Source organism: Megalops cyprinoides, chromosome 15, assembly GCF_013368585.1.
Source record: "Megalops cyprinoides isolate fMegCyp1 chromosome 15, fMegCyp1.pri, whole genome shotgun sequence".
Taxonomy (NCBI): Eukaryota; Metazoa; Chordata; class Actinopteri; order Elopiformes; family Megalopidae; genus Megalops; species Megalops cyprinoides.
In genome coordinates this window covers 31833179-31855911 of record NC_050597.1, presented here as the reverse complement: position 1 = coordinate 31855911, position 22733 = coordinate 31833179, and the positions used below count along the sequence as shown (strand labels likewise).

General features: G+C 40.7%; 1 protein-coding gene across 7 annotated transcripts in view; it reads left to right on the top strand.

Annotated features, from left to right (window-relative positions):
• Positions 1-22733, top strand: part of kcnma1a (potassium large conductance calcium-activated channel, subfamily M, alpha member 1a) — a 244435-nt gene that overhangs the window by 173881 nt on the left and 47821 nt on the right. For 2 of the 7 annotated variants that reach the window (XM_036546461.1, XM_036546466.1), the window contains exons 10-19: positions 1758-1868; positions 2374-2479; positions 2997-3079; positions 4815-4884; positions 5496-5651; positions 11737-11846; positions 13492-13560; positions 18201-18287; positions 18717-18793; positions 20231-20239. In XM_036546461.1, the coding sequence (XP_036402354.1) occupies positions 1758-1868; positions 2374-2479; positions 2997-3079; positions 4815-4884; positions 5496-5651; positions 11737-11846; positions 13492-13560; positions 18201-18287; positions 18717-18793; positions 20231-20239 (878 nt within the window). Of the gene's footprint in view, positions 1-1757; positions 1869-2373; positions 2480-2996; positions 3080-4814; positions 4885-5495; positions 5652-11736; positions 11847-13491; positions 13561-15257; positions 15270-18200; positions 18288-18716; positions 18794-20230; positions 20240-22733 lie in introns of all 7 variants that reach the window. The other 5 variants (XM_036546464.1, XM_036546465.1, XM_036546463.1 and 2 more) reach the window with 3 other exon arrangements.

Sequence of the window (22733 nt, the reverse complement as noted above, 5' to 3'; positions counted from 1 at the left end):
TAAATAAGTCCATAGCAATTTGTTTAGAGTCATACATTGGAATAGGTTTTACTTTATTTTACCTGGTGTGGTCAATTGAGAGCCAGTTCTTTCACAATGATGACATGAGAGAGGGAATTATTTGAGGAGGGATTTTTTTGGCAGGTAAATAGGTTGTGCCTCATTGTGAATTTAGCCAGGACAATTCAAATTTGAATTAGAATCTTTTTGTAGATTCCTTGTCAATGTTCAGGTTAACATTTCCGCTCAAATTCATTCTTATTGTTGTAGGCTTACTTCTTCACTTTGAGTAATATAAGCAAGTATTGCATTTTATATTAATGGAAACCTCTTGTGCTAACTTTGGTGATGCAGATGGACTAAATCTGGGGCTAGGTCACATCTGATGAGCAGAAGCTATTCCACAGTTCTCTCAGATGAAACTGAGTGAGAATTGCCTTGCTTTCCTTGGCACTGCTGTAAATATGGGGGCAGACTGCTGTGAAGCTGCGTGATCACTAGCACAGTCAAGCTGTACAGGTATCCCATCCACATATAGAAACAGGCTGTCTGAGGTATTGGCTGCATGTGAACCAGCACTTCCAGTGTGTGTTTAGATGGAAGAGATGCCTTTCTCGCACAGTACTGCTCTGTCTAAGATCTGAATAATCCAGTGTGGTTTTCGATGGAAGAGGGCCATTTCTCAACAACGCACATCACTCATCAAATGCATACATTGTCTATGGGGTACCTCTGCAAAACTGTTTGCAAGTCTTTAGCTGAACATACATATGGATGCCTTACAACTTAGGACAGACCCCAGCCCAGTGAGGCCTTAGGATGATTACTTTATGGCTCTCACAGAACTGAAGTAAAGACAGTGATTTGTCTAGCTAATGAATCTGCTCAGCACATAATAACCATGTCAATTGTCTGACTCGTTCCTTAATGATCAGCTCCTCTCCCACTCTATGCTATGTTTGACATATCCATCTGAGAATGTCCAAACTCCGTTATCGTTGCCATCGCCTAAAAAGAAATAATATTTTCATATATCTGTTTCTTTCCAAGCCTGTCCAAGCTGTTTCTTTCCTATGATTGATTGCCACTCAATAAGTTCCTCATCAAAGCCAAGCCAGACAGTAATCTAATATGGAAATGTTTTATAGTCTCCATACCAAATTTAGTAAATATTATTGTGGATAAATAAAGGCAGTTCAGTAAAAATCCAGAGGAAAAAACAGCAGGCAAAAGAGTAAATCTGGGACAGGCACAGTAAAAAACCAAACAGATCAGAACAAGTAACTGGCAAAAGGCGAGAACAACACAAAACAGAACAAAACTGAGACAATCAGGCAAAGAACAAAGGAAACAGTAGGGTATATATACATGGGCTGGTGATGAGAGAACAGGGAACAGGTGCACAGGGTGGGCTTCAGGTGGTGGGTGGGACAGCAGGGCAGATAAGCAGGACAGGAGGTGGGGCGATGGCTGAAAACAAAACAAACAAAAGACACACCCACACTGACAGAAAGGGAGAAACCAGCCTCTCAGGCTACAGCGCTGACATCAGCATTTCATGCAAATCATGCTTAAAGTAATTATTGGTTTGACAACAAAAATGGACTCTGAAAAAGTCCAGAGCTGTGCTATTACTGGATTGAAAATTCATGAGCTCTCTCAAAGGGTGAGCTACATGATACAGCTTTGTTTTGATTTCTCTTTTCTTTTAGAGCTGGCTTGTTGAATGCTTTTGTTTTGTTTTCCTTGCCTTCCAGGCATATTGTGGTCTGTGGTCACATAACGCTGGAAAGTGTATCCAACTTCCTGAAAGACTTCCTACACAAGGACAGGGATGATGTCAATGTAGAAATTGTTTTTCTCCATAAGTAAGTAACATAAGTTTGCATTTCCCAAAACAAAATGGATGAGAATACTAAACAAGGAAGAGTGATGAATATGGGTATAATATTACAATTCATAATGTCATTATAAGCACTGCACGGCCACTCCTAAGTGTATGTACCAACTGAAATAGCCTTTCATAGTGTAAGATATGTCACTATCCATGTCGTTAGAAACATTAAACCATGGATGGTGGCATATCATACTCTTTAACAGTCTATATCAGGTGACGTAGGTGTTTATACAGTGTGTTTATGCAGAGTTTATGAATGAGTTCTATGGTACTTATGCATACTCTATGAAGTTCTTGTGCAGTGCCCTTCATTGAAAGAGTTACCATTTATGCACAGGTCTCTTTCCTTTCTTACAGCATACGTATAAGCAGTAAATTACTGTGGATAAATAAAGGCAGTTCAGTAATGGCCTGAAATTGCCTGAAGCCTTCTCTCCAGCACCTGGACTAACTCTCTTCCATTCCCTCTGTGACAGTATTTCCCCTAATCTTGAGCTGGAAGCCTTATTCAAACGCCACTTTACTCAGGTGGAATTTTACCAAGGGTCTGTTCTCAATCCGCATGATCTGGCCCGGGTGAAGGTAAGCAGTTTTTTTTACTATTTGAAAAATATGACACAGCCACTCTAGGCGGATAGATGCAGTTTAATCACTCCTCTTCAAAAAGCAACACATGGTCAAATATAAAATCTAAAGTTTATGGCATATGTTTGGACCACGTAGCAACGATTGCCTTTAACTCTAGACTCTATTTTACATATTGTAAAACAGATGCTACATTATATACATAAACATGAATTTGTGAAATCAGCAATAATCCATATATTCTGAAATATTCTCCAAATATTTGACTGATGAAAATGAGTATTTGATAATGAATATTTTCTGTGTACCTGAAACCATACTTTGACATTTATCGGTATTAAATAGTGGTAGCCTCTTCCTCCATGCAGCAAACTTCACTTCAAACAGCAATTCTGTTTCTGTATGTTTCTGCCAGCCTTTTATGTTTGATAATATTTCTGGGTTTAGACAGTAGAAATAGTGTGGTTCTCATTCCCACGGAGAGGGACTGGTTGACTTGTCTTTGGCTGTGCAGATTGAGTCCGCAGACGCCTGCCTGATCCTCGCAAATAAGTACTGCGCCGACCCTGATGCTGAGGATGCCTCCAACATCATGAGGTAGGATGACCTCTCTCTGAGGAGGAGCTCTTTCTGAGTCTGTGTAAATCTGGCTGGCTCTACCTGAAGCACTCCTATCCCATAGTGCACACACAGCAGCTCTGCACAGGAGCATACCTGCTCTCTCTTACAGATAGCATCTGAGTTTGAACTGTATAGATTCTGTAGCATTTGGAACACCTCTGAAAAAAATATGATGCCACTTCAGAGGTAGGGATTTTCACACAGAATGACTAGAATAGCTTGAGGCCTTGCGTGTTTATCAGTTTATTTGTGCAACTTCTTCAAAAAGGGAACAACAAGGAACAATCCCTGTGTTTACATATGGAGCCAAAATAATGCCTCACATATCCCATTTTATAAATATAGCTGTGGCACAAGTCTGTAGCATACAACTGAGCAGGCAGACATCACAGCCTCTTTCCTTGAAAATAACAACTCAAACACTCCTCAGAATTCCATCAGCAGTCCTGAAATTTTCACCTTGTTCTTTACTTTAAATCCTCATCATACTTCATAGCAGATTTCACATTGGCATCAAGCCTTTCTGTAGTTTCTTAAAACCATTAAACTGGAGAGAAGTCAGATTTATTTGTCTCTCCTTTGAGCTGAGCATCCTCCTTGTTATAAATCTGGAGTCCTATTTTGACTTGGAAATGTAATCTTGGCTATGAGGTCACCCATAAATATGTACAGCATAATGACATTAATGTATGCATTTAGAACACTGACCAAAAACCGCCATTAGTGGAACGAGATATGATCCCATAGTCCCTCAGACCAGAGCAGAGTACAGATATATTCAAGATTCATATTGCTAGAGCGATGCATTATGGAGTGAAGCTATTTACTGCAGAACACAATTCCTCAGAACAGAACAGGGTATTCATGATTCTAAATGCTAGAACAACACACTCAGGAGTTTCACCATCTACCACATCACAAGTAACCCGTATTCAGTTACTTTTCTGTTGACACTCTGCATAAACTGGAAAGCACTGTATTTTCACTATGATACACACAAATCCATGCAATCTTACAGCAAAGCCCCCTTTTCCTGTTTCTGAAGAGTTTTGAAGGGAGGAAAAGGGTTTATTTCTGTTATTCCTACAGTTCACCACAATTCAGCTTCAAGTCACCAGAACTCACAAAACCACATTTTCCTCACAAGGCAAAAAGGGAAAACCACAAGGACAAGTTACATGAAAGGGCAGAGGAATCAATCAGTAGCAGTAGTTCCGTTTGTTTGGAATAGTGCCTCTGTGTGTGAGGTAATGTGCTCTAAATTGTAAGTTTCCTCCCACACATATCAATACTCTGAGTGGCAGAGCTATTTTGAAGATGTATATGTACAGACATACTAATAACATGTCATTTGTAAGTATGAATAACTGAAAGCATTTAATTTATTTATTTGGGGACACAACTGTAATCATAACTATTCAACAGACAATTTTATGCAAAATTACATTTCAGCATTTACAGTTACTACATTAGTGGTACGTTTTAGCAGATGGCATCTTGTATGCCAGGTTTTGGAGGAAGGGAATATTCTCTTTTAATAAAGAATGCCTTTGCTTCCTACCCCAACTGTTTGATGGTCACCTCTGACATCTGTTATATCCATGAAACCTGACTGGCTGGCTGACACTGGATTGCAGTAACCTGTCCTTGCATCGCACCATTGGGCTTGTATAGAAGCCCCCTCTGAAGTTGTTTCTCTCTGATTCCACAGGGTAATCTCCATCAAGAACTATCATCCAAAGATACGAATTATCACTCAGATGCTACAGTACCACAACAAGGTCGGTGGAAACACCAACTGCCATGCTTATTTGAAGTGTTGCTGTGGATGACTGTGAATATCTTGGAGTAGTCATATTAACTTAATATAGCATTGTATTTTATGTGCAAATATGTTAAGCATACAGTTGCACTTAAAGTACACTGTGATGGAATGCTAGTATGTGGTTGCAGATGCTGTTGTCATAAATAGTCATGAATAAGGCATCATATGCTTACACAATTCCCCTTTAGTTACCAGGCAGAAATAAATGCCAACTCCCATAATGCCCAAAAGTGTTGTTGTTAATCTCTAATTTAGTATTTTTTCTTCATGGTTATTTTCATTATTGTGATCAACAGTCCTGTTGCTGGGCTCAAGCGATATTCAAGTGATTAGTTAAACATTTATTTTCAAAAAGTCCCATTCACTTGTTTGATGTTTGGTGGAGTTTTGTTTTCCAACAGGAATGGCTGGAATCATATAAGAAACAGCTTTGGATGCCCAGCCTCTGTGGTGATTGTGTTTCCACTCTTCACCTAGGGGATTATGCACAGACAAGAGTGTTGAGTGCATTTTCGTTTTCAGCATACTTCTCTTTCTCTCCCGTATCCTTCTCCTCCTTGATCCCAGGCCCATCTGCTGAACATCCCAAGCTGGAACTGGAAGGAGGGTGATGATGCCATCTGCCTGGCTGAGCTGAAGGCCGGCTTCATCGCCCAGAGCTGCCTAGCCCAGGGCCTCTCCACCATGCTGGCCAACCTCTTCTCCATGAGATCGTTTATCAAGGTGCTGTCAGCCGGCGCATCCAGTGTAGTCAGCATGCTAATCCTCCATTCAAACAATTCCAGGGTGCATTAATCAGCTCTACCAACATATCATTATCTAAGCAAAACAGTTTTTGGCATGGTGCTCCACAGTAACTCATCAGCTAGGCCCCCTTGTCTTATTCGGGCCATAAGCATGGCTGTACGACAACTATTTTGTCATCATTATGAGGCAATTTATATGATTTTGCAGCAGAAGAGCCCAGATAGAAATGAGTGGTTTGACTCCCTGTGCTCTGATATAGCAGTAAAATTTGAACCATGTGTCCATTCAAGTATATACTTATGATGCAAAACCCATTTGTATTTTAAAATTATACATCATGGTCAGTCTACAAAGTCAGAAAAGGCTATAGAAATAGTGTTTGTTATCAGTATGAATAGTGTCAGACAGTAAGAAAACATGCTTCACGAATACAATGGTACAGTAATGTTTGTTTTTCTATTTGTCTCTTGAAATACATCTGAGTGCACAGACATAGCGCTAACATTGTTTTTGTGATGGGAATATCATACTTCCCAGCTCTGGTTCCACTTAGAACCAGAGTAGCTGTTATTTTGCTGTTTGTTTCTGCATGACAAACCACACCCTCTCAGACTCAGCCAATAGCAGCCCAGCCTTGCCAAGTGGCCACATTTTGCACCAGAAAGCATTGTTCTTGTAGGTGAAAACCTGGGCTACTGTATGTTCATCAACCTCTTGGTACAATTTCAAAGGGTACTGGGAAAAGGCAACAATGCAAAATTCTGAACACAGGATTCAATATGTTCTAACATTACTTAATTACAGTGTTAGTGTAGACACCAAACCAAGTTTCTGCTGCCAGTCTTAATCAATAACTACAACCCAGTGCCCGTCTGAATTCTTTTTATGAATTGCAAACATCCTCAGGCTAGAAAGGAAGGGAGAAAGACATAAATATAACATCATATAACATAGCCACTTGTAATTTTATGTTAGCCACTGGGTGAAAATGGTTTCAAACTGGTTTAGCCCCCATTCAGTTAAAACCAATACAAAACCAGAAGGCGAGCCAGCTTACCCTTCACAAGTGAGTTTACAGCGCTGTAATTTATTCAGACAGCAAGCTGAATGTATAATTTAAAACAAACATAGAAAACCAGAACGCTATACTTGAAATGCACTAGTTTTACATCATAATGGTCACATATGGAATATCTTATATAACATCTAACATGACATTAGGCAGATCATCTGAAGCCAAAATGAGTTGTAACATGCCATTAATATGGGAAAATATTCTACAATGAGACAGTTAAAGGGTACTATTACATGAATCGAACAGTAATTAAAATGCCCTCATGTCTCCTCTTCATGATTTTTTTTTGGTACAGCCAGGGGAAGAGTCAAGAGTCAAGAGATTTTATTGTCAGCCCATTCTTATACAGTATACAGTAGGGTTGAAATAACGTTTCCCTGGGCCCCATGGTGCTACATTCAGTCAATTGAATAAATAAACAAGACAATAAATAGACAATAACAAGAAAATAAATAAACAAAACAACCAGACAATAAATAGACGAAATAACAAGACATCAGATTGTAAAAGTGGCAGGCTGAAGTGCAAGTAAATATGTAAATATGTAAACAGATTACACTTTTTTAAAGTGGCTGTGTTCATTTTAAATTTGGGGTGCTCAGTCAAGGGGAGTGGGCGGGGGCATGCTGTGCTCTGGGGGTGTGGGTCCATTCTTGTGCAGATGCAGGAGGGGAGGAGGGGGCAGCGAGGAATTGAGGAGCCTTACTGCCTGAGGGAAAAAGCTGCTGCTGCTCTGGTACCTTCTGCCAGACGGCAGGGGGGGTGAACAGTCCATGGGAGGGGTGGGAGGGGTCTGTGGCGATGCAGGTTGAATGCCGGATGCAGTGTCTCTTGAAGAGCTCTTCCATGATTGGAAGAAGGATCCCGATGATCCTCTCAGCTGTCCTCACTATATGCTGTAGCGACTTGCGGTCAGCGACGTTGCAATTCCCAAATACGGTGATGCAGCTGCAGAGGATGCTCTCTATAGTCTCTTGGTAGAAGGTGGTGAGGATGGGAGGGGGGAGGCTGGCTTTCTTCAGCCTTCGCAGGAAGTGGAGACGTTGCTGGGCCTTTTTGGTTATAGTGGTGGTGTTGAGTGTCCAGGTGAGGTCCTTCGCAATGTGCACTCCCAGGAACTTGAGGCTATTGGCTGTCTCCACGGCAGAGCCATCAATGTTCAAAAGAGTGTAAATAACAGGTCTCTTCCTGAAGTCAACAATCAGCTCTTTAGTTTTCTCAACGTTAAGAGACAGATTGTTGTCTCGACACCAGCCCACCATCCGACTGACCTCTGCTCTGTATGCAGACTCATTGTTGTTACTGATGAGCCCCACCACTGTCGTGTCATCTGCAAACTTGATGATGTGATTAGAGTTGTGCTGGGCAGCACAGTCATGTGTCAGCAGGATGAACAACAGTAGGCTCAGCACACAGCCCTAGGGTGCGCCAGTGCTCAGCTTGACGACCCAGGAGGTGTTCTTTCCTATACTGACAGACTGAGGCCTGTCAGTCAGGAAGTCAAAGATCCAATTGCAGAGAGAGGTGTTCATGCCCAGTAGGCTCAGCTTCCCTACCAGCCTCTGCGGAATGATTGTGTTGAATGCTGAACATAAGTCTATGAACAGCATTCTGGCATAATTGTCCTCTCTGTCTAGGTGGGAGAGGGTGAGCTGGAGGGCAGTAGTGATGGCATCATCAGTTGTCCAGTTGGAGCGGTAGGCAAACTGCAATGGGTCCAGATGGTCCGGGAAATGGGTCTTCATGTGCCTGGCTGTTCTGAGGCAAGCAGGTACTGTCGCTGTGCTCAGGGATACGTTGAAGATGTCCGTAAGAATGCCTGTCAGCTGCTCAGTGCATTCTCCGAGCACCCGACCTGGTATGCTGTCTGGTCCAGCAGCTTTACATGGGTTGAATCTGTGTAGAGTATTCCTTACGTCAGCTGTGGACAGGCAGAGGACCTGGTCATTGGAGGAAGGGGTGGTCTTCCTCATGAGTTCCTTGTTCTGTGCCTCAAAACATGTGTAGAAGTCATTCAGTACATCTGGCAGGGAGGCGTCACTGTTACAGGCCTGAGGTGTTGGTCTGTAGTCAGTGATGGTTTGTATTCCCTGTGACGGTCATGGAGAAGACCGCACATGTCCGCTGCCTTCCTTGGGCACGAGTTGCCTTTGTGTGAACTCCGCTACACTCGTAAACACACACACGCTGACAGACGCCGACAAGAGCCATCAAGCTCAAGTAAACGCGATGCCGCTATTGACGTATTTAATGTTGTTGCCCACGAAATGGACGTTTTACAATGATAAGTGAAAATGCTAGACAATCTTGTGATTATGCTCTAAAAAATCTTTAATGTGCTTAAGTAGGCGCGCAAACTTGAGTGCATAAAAAAAAAAGAACAACGTAGCATAGTCATACCGTGTTGAATGCTGCTCCTCGGTGTTGGCAAATGTCTCTCCGATGGCAAAGGGGTGCCGTGGGGAAACAGGGTAGCGTTTATTTCGTTCCGGCCACGGTTAGCCCAGTTTACCCTGTTTGTGGCCATGGGGGGTGACAGAGACGGCCTTGATCAAGCCGCCTCCGTTTTAATCCTTACATGTGTCATTTGGTTGAATTGTATTTTTACTAAAATCTGCTGTTTAAATGTTGTAGGGTGTTATGATGCTGCATCAGGGTTTGTCATGTTGTTTGTGTTGATTGATTGTTTTATTTTCCCCCCTTTATGTGAATGGTGCTGGTCACCTGGGATATGTCTGTCTGTCTAGTCTCATGGTGGGAGTCTAGTGTTGGATGTTGGACTGTGAGTACCGCTGCTGTAGTATTGTTCTCTGCTTTTCAAAAGAGACCTAGCAGATTTTGTACTTTGTTTTGTAGTTTGTTTGCATTTTGAGATTGCTATTTTTGTTTGCTTTTTTTAATTTCTTTTCTTTTTCTACTTAAAACCATTTTTGTGTTATTTGAACCTTGAATATGGACTCTTATTGCTTAGTTTTAACATTAACATCTGAGTTTTTGGCCTGACCCAGGAGTCCTCAGTGGCGCCCTCTCGTCCATTCCTTTACATTCCCTACCACATGCGCCTTGTGTCCTTGGAGTCCATGAAATGGCTGTGGATTTTCTTTGCATAGGTGCGCTTTGCTTCCCTGATGGCCCGGGACAGTTTGGCTCTGGCTGTGATGAGAGCCTCCCTGTCCCCAGACTTAAAGGTTGCATCCCTGGCTTTCACCAAGCGCGCACCTCTGCAGGGAACCAGGCTTTTTGATTTGCTCGGGTGGTGACAGTTCTGGACACAGTAACATCCTCAATGCACTTGCTAATGTAGCCAGTCACTGAGGCTGTGTACTCCTCCATGTCCACAGAGCTGCCTTGTGGCAGGTTCTCTGAAGCTTATCTGAATTTCCTGAAACACAGAGTGAATATTTGGAGAAGATGTTCTTACTTTGCAGGACAGAAATGAGGCGCTAATTTAGATAAAGAAAAACAGTATCTCCAATGCAGCTATCGATTTACATTTGTTGCCTGACATGAATGAAAAAGGCAGGAAGCCAGATCAGCTTTAATCCTTTAGTGGACATCAACACATTCTTTAAAATTAAAAAACCCAATGTCCTATTTACCTTTTTAGGTTAATGTTAATGGGAATATGAAAGATATAATGAGGAGTAAATTTACTCTTCATGCTATCAATAATCATATGAATGTGGCAATAGCTATATTTCCTAATGAATGCAGTACACATTGCCAGTACATATAGCCTTTCATTTATGAATTAAACTCTTGTCTTGCTTTGTCCACACGGAAAATACCTCTGTCCTGACCCATATGCAAAAAAGTTGAGGAAACTGGACCAAAGTCTAGGCCTAATTTAAACACAGGACTGAATCCAGGCTTTAGTAAAGCAATAGAACAGAACCCAGCCATAAGTATATCCATAGGACTGAATCCAGGCTTAAATCAAGTGGTAGGACTGAATCCAGGTCTAAGTCAAGTGAAAGGACAGAATTCAGGCCTAAATTAAAAATAAAGGTTTTGCAGCCATTGTTCCCAGAGGAACCTGATGCTGCAATTGTGAAGATGCTTTCAAAGTGCTGTGGTTCTGAGGTCATGGTCACACAATTAAGAAAAACAACAAGTGCCAACTCCTTTGTAGCAATTGACAATGGAAGGACAAGACTGTTCTATTAGACTGTTCTATTAGAGCACCAAATTGTCCTGCCAACTTGCGGCCAATTGCCACAGACCAAAAACGCAGCCCTCTAGCAGAATTTGAGTGTGTTATAGAGGCTACCACTTTAGCCTATGGCCAAACAGAGTTCCCAGCCTGCTGTAGTCTATATTCACACAACCCTACATGCAATTTAAATGGGCCCTTTCTGAGCCCTTTTTATGGTATGGCAGACCAGAGCAGTCAGAGCCCACAAGGGCTGCTTTATCTCCTGCCTCGTCGCATAATCTTGTGACTGAAAGCCACATGTGGAGAGCAAGTCTACGTACTTGGGTATCCAGGTGTAAATGAATTTCACCTGTATACTATATATAAGTTCTGTAGTGCTCTGGCTACCCCTAGAAGTGGCCATTCCCATGCCACAGTGAATGAATCCTCTGCATCCCCTCATTATGTACTGCATTCGTTAAAACTAGCTTTTGTGTAATAATGCTTTGATGCAATTGCCCTTATGAACCCAAAAGTGTACATGCTTAATTTTAGGGCTATATGAGTGTCTATATGCATATGTATGTGTGATGAATGTGTGTGCGTGCGTTTGCATACTTTATACAGCTTTGAAGAATAATGTCAACCTTTAACATTTTGAAACACTGTGATGATATATTTTTTATTATTTTGTTGGAATAATATCATGCTGACACCCACCTCATTAAACACAGCATCCAATCACAACTGTTGCTGTTTTTTTATAGCACAGTGGATGTATACAAGCAGAGTATCCACATAGGCATACATGTCTGTGTGCATTCATTTGCATAGTTCTGCCTCCCTCCCAGATTGAAGAGGACACATGGCAGAAGTACTACCTGGAGGGAGTAGCCAATGAGATGTACACAGAGTACCTGTCTAGTGCCTTCGTTGGCCTGTCCTTTCCGGCGGTTTGTGAGTAAGTGTGTATTTCATCATTCCTGCAATGTGGACCTTGAAGGAAGTGCTCCTTCATGTCGACCATGCTTCTTGTTGTGGAGAGCTATAACTGGCCAATCAAGATATGATCACCATGAGGCATCGATCAGAACTCTGGCTGGCAGGCTTTCTTTTCTGTCCCCTTTATTAATCTTCTCCATAAACTTGAAAGAATGAATGTATTCAGGGTATATGTGTAAGCGTGTGCTACCGGCGAATTATCATTACCAGTTGACATGACGCTAGTCGGCTAATCATACATCAACGGATCTAACCGTAACCTAGCATTACCATCCTATATAAAGATATTAGCTAACTAAACAATTTGCTACACTGAGGAAAAAAAAGAAATTTAGTCTTTTATCATGTTAAGTCGCTTACTTCAACTGGACGCACACTTTTACTTAAGTGTCAAGATCAACGAACTAGGCTTAAACGATTAACGAGTGCGAAACGTTAGCCATCAGCTGCCTATGTAGCAGAGCTGAATGAATAGTTCATGTGACCCCTGTGTAAAGCCTGTCGGCTAGCAGGTAGCCGGTAGCCGAGGGGTTTCAGCGGCTATGTCACTCCCCGAGACCTGGCTAACAAGTGTTGTTGCCGACGAGATAACGGCAATTTGCCTTTAGCTCAACTTGTAACGACGCTGGTCTTAGGGGGTTGGCAGCGAGCAGTAAGAACTTTGGTTCGAAACTCACTCGCTCGCTGACTCCCTTTAACATCAATACAAAACGCAGTGTAGAGTCCACCGGTTACACCCACTAACTACAACTGGCGCGAAAGCTAGCAGTACTGTAAAAATATAGGTCCGTCAGAAACGGCAACCAGAACTCGCGCACTTCATAACTACTCTTTTACCTGAATTTGTAGTAACAAATTTTCCCTGTTTCTCCACATTACATTAATGTTACCACGTAGCAAACGTTGTACGTTGTTTAAGAATTTAAAAAGAAACCTTGGCTTAAATGACCAAAGCAATGGCTTAAGGTACCCTTACTTATGGACAGAGTAGCCTACAGTTTAGTCAGAACGAATCTGATAAAAAGTCTTGCAAGTAGAAATATGAATGTGCATTCTTTGCTTTGACATGTTCTTGTATCGTAAGAACCGTTTGTTCATGAGAATTGTGTTCATGAGAACATCTTTTTGAAAATGTTCACATTTTGAGGCTTTTATGTCTTATAAATCCCCCTTTAAATAGCTCTGTGTTGCTCAAATTAAGGAAATGTTTGCCATAACAATGAAATATTTCTCATAATTGTGACATAATACATTGCAATTATTCTTTGAGATCTTCAGTGATGGAACAGGGAAAGCACCAAAAGTATTTGCTAGTCTTTTACCCATCAGCTACACTGAGACTGTTGTCACTGTGTGAAAAAAGACTTACACTTCATCTGAGAATATAACTGTATGTATCACAGCATTTTATTTATTTTCTGTCATAAAAATCAATTGTTAGTCATATTTATACTTTTCAAACACTAACCTGTAGTGATGAACACTGAATTGAACTGGAAGTACACAGTCCTAATAATTGTACAGACAATGTTTTCAATTTTGGTTTTAACTTTCAAAAATTATTACAGTATGTTTTATAATTTTGATTTTTTCCCCTGTGCTAGATTGTGCTATGTGAAGTTGAAGCTGTTGTTGATAGCTATTGAGTACAAGTCTGAACAAAGAGAGAGCAGGTAAGCTTCATTCTTCGTTTCCCCCTTCAGCTTCAGATTTTCAGTGATTGAAGGCATTCTAGGTTATTCCTAGAAATGTTCCACAATAACTATGATTATTTTGTACTCCAATAGTTATATTGCACCTCTATAATTCCATGTCAGTTAAAATACTGCTTTATTGTTTTGTTGTGATGTTAAAGAGACATCTTTCAAAACTGTTTTTTTTTTTTATTTCAATGTTACCTTCATTGGTGTCTTACCTAATTTGTGCCCTAAAAGAAATTGAAATCAGTTCAAATTTTAAGAAATGGTTATGCTGTCCAGAGGTAATGAGCAATCAACCACTGTTATGATTAATATGTTAGATGGCAAGGTGCTAAGCTTTTGTTAACAGTTATCTCTGAACCTGTAAGTTGACAACAGACCATGATGCAATAAGCCCCCTGCCTCAAATGGCTGATAAAGACTGCCATTAACTCACAAGGAGAACTGCCTACAGTTCACCAGCAGGTGGCAGTATCCTCCCTATTTCACTGTAACTCTATTGACTCTTCGGGGTAAAGCCATCCTCGTTGATAGAGTTGCTGTGGCATTTTGTTGACTACGTATTGAACCATGACAACTATTAACATGAAGTACTATGTCTGGATGACCTTCAGTTGCCAAATCCCACCCTCCCACTCTCATTGCCTGTGTGAAATGTTTCTGCATATAACTTTAGTGGTCTTTTGCGTGAGTGCATCTGCTCTTTGCTGCAGACTTTACATGGGGACCCCCCTCCTCCATCTGTGTGTTAGACTGATGAGGAAAGACACCACGCTTATTCCTTATGTGATGCCACACTGTAATGCTTATACTTATTGTGATATCATACAGCAATGATTACCTCTGCGGTAATGTTATAATGTAACTGCATGAGGTGGGTTAGTTTCATCTCAGAGCCAGTTTGTGAAATGCATAGATTTTGTTTGGTTTTTATCTTAAATAGTTAAGATGAGGCATTATACTGTATAATGCAGCATTCATCAACACAATGCATGGAAGAGTATTTTTTTTCTTAGACCCATTTTAAAGAATATAGTTTTCGTATGCATATACGTCATTCCTGTATTGTTGTATACAGAAAAGTGTATATGTATATCTGTGTCCCAAACTAATTTCATTTTCAGTCTTTATTTGTAAAATCAACCACCCTCCTTTCTCTAGATTTTTTCTCCTGTTTTAACTCTTCCTATGAGAATGGTATGCTGAGACTGTTTAGAGGGTTATTAAACGTTTCATAACAAGTGTCACTGATTAAAGTGCCAGTAATTTGCTTCTGAACCTATAAAAAGCAAGCATAATATCCATGGGCTCTACCAAGTTACTTGCAATGGTTTTGATTGGCATGTACTTTATTCTCAGCCCTGACTGTATCTTTTTATATGAGGGCTGTTCTCTTTACTCCCTGAAATGTAAATTCATTTTGAAAAGGAGAGCACATTGTGATAAGTTGCTTTGCTATCTTGTTTAGCGGCCATGGTGTCCCATTTTCATTTGCTGTGGTGGACCTGCATAGGGATTATTTTATTCCTATTTTGCCATTAGTAAGTATGGTTAGCTAAATGAATGTATCTTGACAATACCATCACCGATTCTTAGCGATTTTCAGTGGAAGTGGTTACCAGGAAACCATGTTTGATTTTGATTTTTGTTGTTGTTGTTCTTGTTTACAGAAGCCGAAAGCGGTATGCCCTCCTCATTACCTTACCTACAAAAGCTCAGCCTCATCTTCACCGCTTTAGATCCTTCAATCGCAGGACTTTAATCAAGAATATTGACTCCCCCTACCCCGACCCCACCCACCAACCCCCTCTGAAAACTTTCCGATCTCTGATGGTCTTTATTTCGATGGTGGTGCCTAATGCACTAACTTCTTTGCAGGCAGAGAGAAAGAGAGAGTAGTTGATTTCGCTCTTGTCTTTAGCGCTCACTGTCGGTTTGTGGTCTCACGTCCGTCTTATTTACTCATTTACTCCCTTGATTTCTTTTCCAGCATCTCCGTCAGCTATCAATGTGCGCATTTATTCGTCCAGACTAACTGTTATCGTTTCTTTTTCCCGTCCCGTTGTTGCTCTTTGTCTTACTTTCGCAGTCAAAACAGTACTTCATGTTCTTATAGTTTCATTTCACATATCGAAGCCAAGAAAATAAATCTCAACCTAAATCATTGCTTTTGTGTTTTTTTTTTCTTTTCACTTTTTCAAAACATGAATTCAGCAGGGGTTTCTTATTATAATGACAATGTCTGTACGTGTTCAGTGCCTTTGTTTTAATGACTAATGCTCATAGTACAACCATATTTAGTCATCATAAACGCAGCCTATGTTTTGCAGTAGCATGATTATTTCATCACAAATTATCGCACCGTTCACATTATTTTGTCACAGTGTACCATGTTGCAAACGTATGCACTGAACGACCTTGAGCATGGACGCACCGGATTTTGGATAACGCCATTTTATGCAAATTTTATTCAAATCATTAAAAACATTTCATGACCAAACTCACAGATCTCTGTCACTCTTGCTGTTCATTACTTAGCTGCTTTTACCTCCATACCGTTTGTGTGCGTGTCTGCGTCAGGCCTCTCTCACTCTGTACTCTTGTGCCTGTGCGTCTTCGAGTAGATGTTTCTTAAATCAAAGTCACTTCCTGTCAGTTTGGTGCCCAACAATCCAACTGCAGAGAAGTTACTGCAACAATGAGCATCTACGTGCTCTGACGTGGTTGAACCCTGTTATTCTAGATGTGTGGTTTTCGCACACTTGGTAACTTGGCATGCTTAAATACTGCGTACTGTCACGTGAAAACTGTGATGTGTTTCTTGTTTTCCCCCACAACATGAAGTTCTGATGTGACTCACACTGGATCTGCACCTAAATTATATATATATATATATATATATATATATATATATATATATATATATATATATATATATATATTACTTTTATTTCTACAAGTATTCTATTTGTAAAATACCAAATATATCCATCCACAGGGTATATATTTGGATATATAATCCAAAATATACTATATTTGGATTGATAATTTGTGGACCAGTGTAGTCTCAGATTTGGGGACAAACGTGTTTATTTGCGGTGTCTTCTGCTTTCTTTCCAGTTTACAGCATGTAAATTGTGTGACCAGTTTCTCTGCTTCTGGGGCTATTCAGTCTACTAGCTTTAAACTGTAGCGAAATCTGAAAGAAATAATTTAATATAAGACAATTTTGGTTGATTTACGTTATGATGGGAAATAAAAGAAATCTAAGAAACGAAGAAGAAATTCAGAATTAAATTCAGCACTGACTTCTTTTTAGGTCGAAATCTCTTTGGCTGAAATAATTTACTGTAGGTAGATTGAATTGTCCTTGAATTTAGTGATGGGGTGTACACGTTGTGCCTTGAAAAAAAACTGCGGAGTCCCGAGGAAAGGATCGGAACATAATAAGGAATTAGGGGGAAGTACTCTTTGTTGTGGTATTCCTAAATACGCATGCTTTTAGTTTGTAATGTCCTTTGTTAGATGCGGGCCTATGCATTAGTGGACGGGCACGCGTTCATTAAGGACCATCACGAAGCATCGTATACAGTCCTCTCAGTCCTTTCCCCTGGGCTCCATGACTACAGATAAAGACGCGACAGGCTATCTGACCAGTATCTCAGTCTCTCTGTGGGTCACTATCATTGATGATTCCTGTGTTTGGGCAACCATTAATGAGCATTGTTGTGCCGTCTCGTCCCGGTCTAATTAACGAGGAATGATACAGTGTTTAATTATGGCCCACTACAGTAAATTTGGGATTATACACTAATGTGCTTCTCGTGAACTGGATTACGGACACTATCTGTAATTGTGCTTAGAACACGGTCTTTGCAAAGAAACAGGAAAATTGCAGACGTATTTGATTGTAATTAGACGTAACGGAGGGTTTACTTTGTTTAACTTCTATTGGTAAGAGCTGACGCTTCAACGTACGTTGGGGCATTGAACCCCAGAGTGCCGTAGAAATTCACAAGCATGATAATACAAAACGCTCCAGCTATCTTCTGCAGATGAGCATTTTTCCACATCTTAATCACTTCAGACACGTAAGAAATAACCTTTAATGTCAATGGAAGGAAGTCGAACCAGTCGCTGGCAGGCGGAGAGCACCGGGAGTACTCAGAAATGAAAAGGTAGTCTTCGCTGGGCTGTTCAAATCTAACGTAACTGTAGGAGCTATCGGAATTTCCTTAATGTTTGAGAGGACTGTGTACCTGAATGCAGCGTCTGAAACAGCAATTTTAATGTTCCTCCCGAAGACAATTAAAATTACCAGTCACTGCATTTTGCTTGTTTCTAGCCTGAAAACCAAAATGTTTTAGCAGCTATACTAACAATTTCATGCCAGTAACATAGCACACAACCTCGATGTGCTGCCACTGTACTTTAATACTTGACGGTCTTATTACAGCAAACAGAAGGGTCAGGGCACTTTCCACAGACAGTCAGGTCCCCCCACGGAGTTTTTATGTAGTCGTGTGTACCATTCCTCTTGATTAGAGTGTTTGAATGTGAGTGATTGATTTCCAAAGTGACCGTGATTTTCCTCTTTAATCGATTCTCATCAGCATTCTCATCAATCCTGGGAACCACGTCAAGATGCAGGAAGGGACGCTAGGATTCTTTATTGCCAGCGATGCCAAAGAAGTCAAGAGGTAATTCCCGGTTCATCCTCAGACAGCACATCCTCCCTCGTTAAGTTTTATATTTTTTCTTGTACGCTGTGTAGCACCTGAAGAGCTCATATTATTTAATGATATGGAATGTAAAATAAGTTCACACAAAACACAGGGTTATATGCTAATGGGGTTAGAGCTCACAATGTGCTTGCAGTAGTTAGGTAAGTGTGACTGGTAAATGGAAGGCTGGTGCGTGAGGTGTGTCAAGTTGCTGAAATCAGTTCTTTGTTCGTCTGTAGACCAAGAGCTCTATGTACAGAATGGCAAACCACAATATACAACAGAACAATTTCTTTTGCGTATTTATCAGCCCTAGTACCTCAGCGAGGGAAGATTTTGATCTTGGACTAATTCAGTTTGTATCCGTTGAGGAAATTGTCCGTTTTTTGCACTGTTTCTTTTCAGGGCGTTTTTCTACTGCAAAGCTTGCCACGATGACATCACAGATCCCAAAAGGATCAAAAAGTGTGGCTGTAAGCGGCGTAAGTACACATTCCTGCTCCCGCCCTCAATGTCATCAGCATTTCAACCCATTTTCTTCTCAGAACCCCTGTAATGTGGTTAGTGATACATTTACGTTAATCCATATTTCCTTATGAAATTATTAACCGTATGCCGTTAATATCCATTATGAGAATATGCGTTCCGTTTTGTATTAATTCAAAACCCGAGAATCAGTTCCTTACAATCAGTTTTTAATCTAAAATGCGATTTAATCTGAAAAAAGATTGTTAAGCATTCGTCACACTGTCATGTGACGGAGGACACTTAGGTTTATGTGTAGTTTTAGAATGTGTTTCCTTAAGTAACCTTTATCCTCATCCCTCAAATAAAAAGAAGGGAAAAGTTGTCGTAAATTTTAAAACGGGGAGGAATAAAACGCTGATCCGTACCAGCAGTCACTGGCTAATTGCAGACGGGGATTTGCGTGAAAGCACAAGCACAAGGCAGCCGTACACCGCGCGTTAATTTGCCCCCAAATAGGAACGCAGAGAACGGAGTGACGCGATTAGCCGGGTTGAAGAGGGATACTGCCAGAACTCAACTGCTTCCGTCTGAATGCGGCAGCTGATAGTCGGTGATAGCTGTTTAGATACAAATGTAGTAGGCTTTACAGCACAGCAAAATAGATGGCTTTGAGCGGTAATTTAGAAATATATGTAGGCCTACTACATAAAAAAGTTAAGCGAATGATGGTAATAATTTTCTGATTATCGTTTGTCTTAACGATACTACTAACGAAACCCAGGAATACAATCATTATTTTTTTTAAACAAGGGTTTTAAAATGAATAGTGAAGTGAATATTAGCTGATATAATGACACAGATAACCGCTCGTAATTGTTTCACGGTTACCTTTATTGCAGTTAGGAAAACGAAGGTCGTTTCTTTTGCAAAAAAGACAGCAATAAAGTCGATGCATAATGTCACAATATAGTTAATTATATCGGTACTTACCCAAAATTAGTCGCTAAATTAATCATTCACCTTGGTTAACATTAAAAACATGCAACTATAAAGGTAACAAATGGTTACTTTAAGCGGTCGCCATTTATACAGATTTTCATAATTTGATTTATAATCGTACGAAAGCATTTCACAGCGCACACCTCATCTCATCGAGAGACCCCAGAATTTTACATTTGGTGCAAAGCTGCTATATTACAAGTTTATTTGGTTCATTAACTGTTCTGTTTTTTAGCCCAGGAGTTCTCCTTTAATTTGAAATTATGTTTTAAGATGGTCACTGATGTCAGCACAGGATCGCCTTACAAAGCAATTTCAATTCCATTGCTGTTCTGGAAGTTTGTGTTCCACGTTTTTATGACAATTGACATATCTTTGCTGTTTGATTTTTTTGTTTTGTTTTTCCTTGCTGCCTTGGAATACGACTCTATATTTTAACCGCTCACTGGTAGTGATATATTGTGAGTAAAAACGGGTTCCCTTTTGCCCAAAGTGCAGTCTGTCTTTTTTCTTCAGCTGATAGTTTTCTATCAATGTTGCATGTACGAGTGAACTGTAGCCGCTGCATCCTACCCACGCCTGTCATCTTTACTCTGCTCTCAGATAAGTACGAATACGGCAGAGAAAACGCACAGCATTAAGTCACTATTCTGACTCTTAGACGTATCCCCTTGCTATGTACGTCTTATTTATGGCACAAGGGGGCGATATCCTAATGTTAATCCCTTTTCAATTAAATCAAACGTTGGGACCCCAGTAGAATTTCCATTCAGACCCAAGCTTAAAAATCCCATTTTCCCGTAAATCCTTTCCCTCTGAACGCACTGGTGAAAACAGGACAAGAAAAGAACGCGGCGACAATCTAAGCTGTCAAACCTGTTGATTGATGCATGGGAACATTAGTCACGGGTTCGAGGGAGCCAAGACCGCCAAGAGCCCGCAGCTCGAGCCACTTAAATTCATCTGCCGGCCGTCAGGAGCGATTTCGCCTTCTGCTGCATTTCCAGAGAGCGGAAAGTGTTCTGTGGGAAGTTCGTCAAATTCGTAGCCGCTAACGAGCAGTGTCGCCAAAACACAATCAAAACAATCTGGTCTTCTGTTTCTAGTGTTCCCCTGTCCCGGCATTCTGCTTAGCTTCTCTTTTGTATATAGGGATCATCAGTACCCAGCGAATTGAAATGACGCCGTCCCCATTTCAATTCGTGATCGTAGTTAAGCTCTTTTTTACTCACTGCCTTTAAGTATGTCTTTTTTTAGATTACATTGTTACTGTTGAACTAGCTGCTGTACAGTCATTTGCCACTAGATGTCCTCACATTTCTACTGTTTTCTCGTGTGAAATCAAGGGCACTGAGCTCCGCAGAAGAAAACCCCATATGCAGAAATGTGATCAGCAGTACATTTCGTTGAGTACATTATAAAGGTATTTAAGGTATTTAACCCCCTCTTTATCTCAGGAACTTAGAGGAAGCATACTCATTTAATTCCTGTGTATATAACTAAACTCTGGTCACGTTATTATCAGGGCATTTTCTATCATCAGGAAAAGGTTATTGAATACATAGCCATTTACTTAGTAAGTAAAACTGCTTTTGTAAAACATTATGTAGCAGATAGTAAGCAGATGAGAAACAGGTATTTCGTAAGTCTTCCATTTGGTGTTTGAGTACACTTAATAAGCAAAAAGTAGGTGAACATTTTTGTAAATAGCTGTAAATAGCAGTGTTAAAACTTTATATTAATTCCAAATTACAAACATACATTTTACATTTAAAAGCATAATCTCTGGATAAACCCTAATAGTAAATTTGTTGCATATTTGCTACCTCTCTTGTCAGATGACTCTCTACTTTTAAGATAGAGCATACTCATACTAATTTAATATATCTTACAGGGAAATCTGCAGTGGCCAAAGGGGACCAGGATCAGTTGTCTAATATTTTAGAAAGCACAAGACCTAATTGGTATCTCTCTTCTGTATGGAACATATCAGAATATTTCTCATGCGTTACTATTTTTCCATTCACTATGGATGTAAATAGTGGCTTATTTTCCAAAGTGGGAGATGCATTCAGATTTTAACCAGTAGAATCACAGGTCTTTAGGTTTCCTAACATGCATTGGTCCATGATTCAGAATGTTGACGTTTAACACCATGCGTATGCCAGTAATATTTTTGCCAGCAAATGCCACTGCTGATAGCATTCTTGCTGAGTAAGGGTCTGTTTGAACTTTGGAGGGCTCAGTGCAGGGTTTTGCTTGAGGTCATTTAAGTCTCATCCAGCCACCCAGTCTCGTAATTCACCCCCCCCCCCCCCCCCACCTGCAACGAACATTGCAGCATACTGTGCTCTTAATGAATGAAAATGATCACTATAAAGCCATTGGTTCCAGCATGATATTGAAAATGAGCCTTGCTCTGCTCTGGTGTGACTGCTTATTCTGTATGGACACCCCCTTCCCCCCCCCCCCCCCCCCCACCCCTGGTTTGCTTCTCTTGTCATTTAAGGATCAATCCGCCACCCTGCATGCCAATGCTTACTAATTCCAGCACTTAAGCATTGTCTTGCATGGACAACAGTCCCCGAAGTCTTTGTTTGGAAGCCACGTCCCATGGTCTGCTCCACCTGAGTGAGGTGCTGAAATTGCCACTTAATTTGGGTTCATTTTTGACAAATGAAATTCAATAAAGGCTGGCGTTCCTTGCAAAGATTGCATTTCTTGGACAGTGCCAGACTTGATTTGGGCTGGCTTTTTGCAGTGGCTCCATGGGAACGTGTAGCAGAGATCGTTCCCCCCTTCCCTCCCTCTGCCACCCCGATATTGCACTGCTCTGTTGCTACATATCATGTTGCTATAGCCCCTCTGCGTTTGGGAGCATCATCCGTCTCCTCTCTCTACTCCAGTTGAGGACTATAGGGTCCACCCTCTACAAGAGTGAGACTAACACACGCA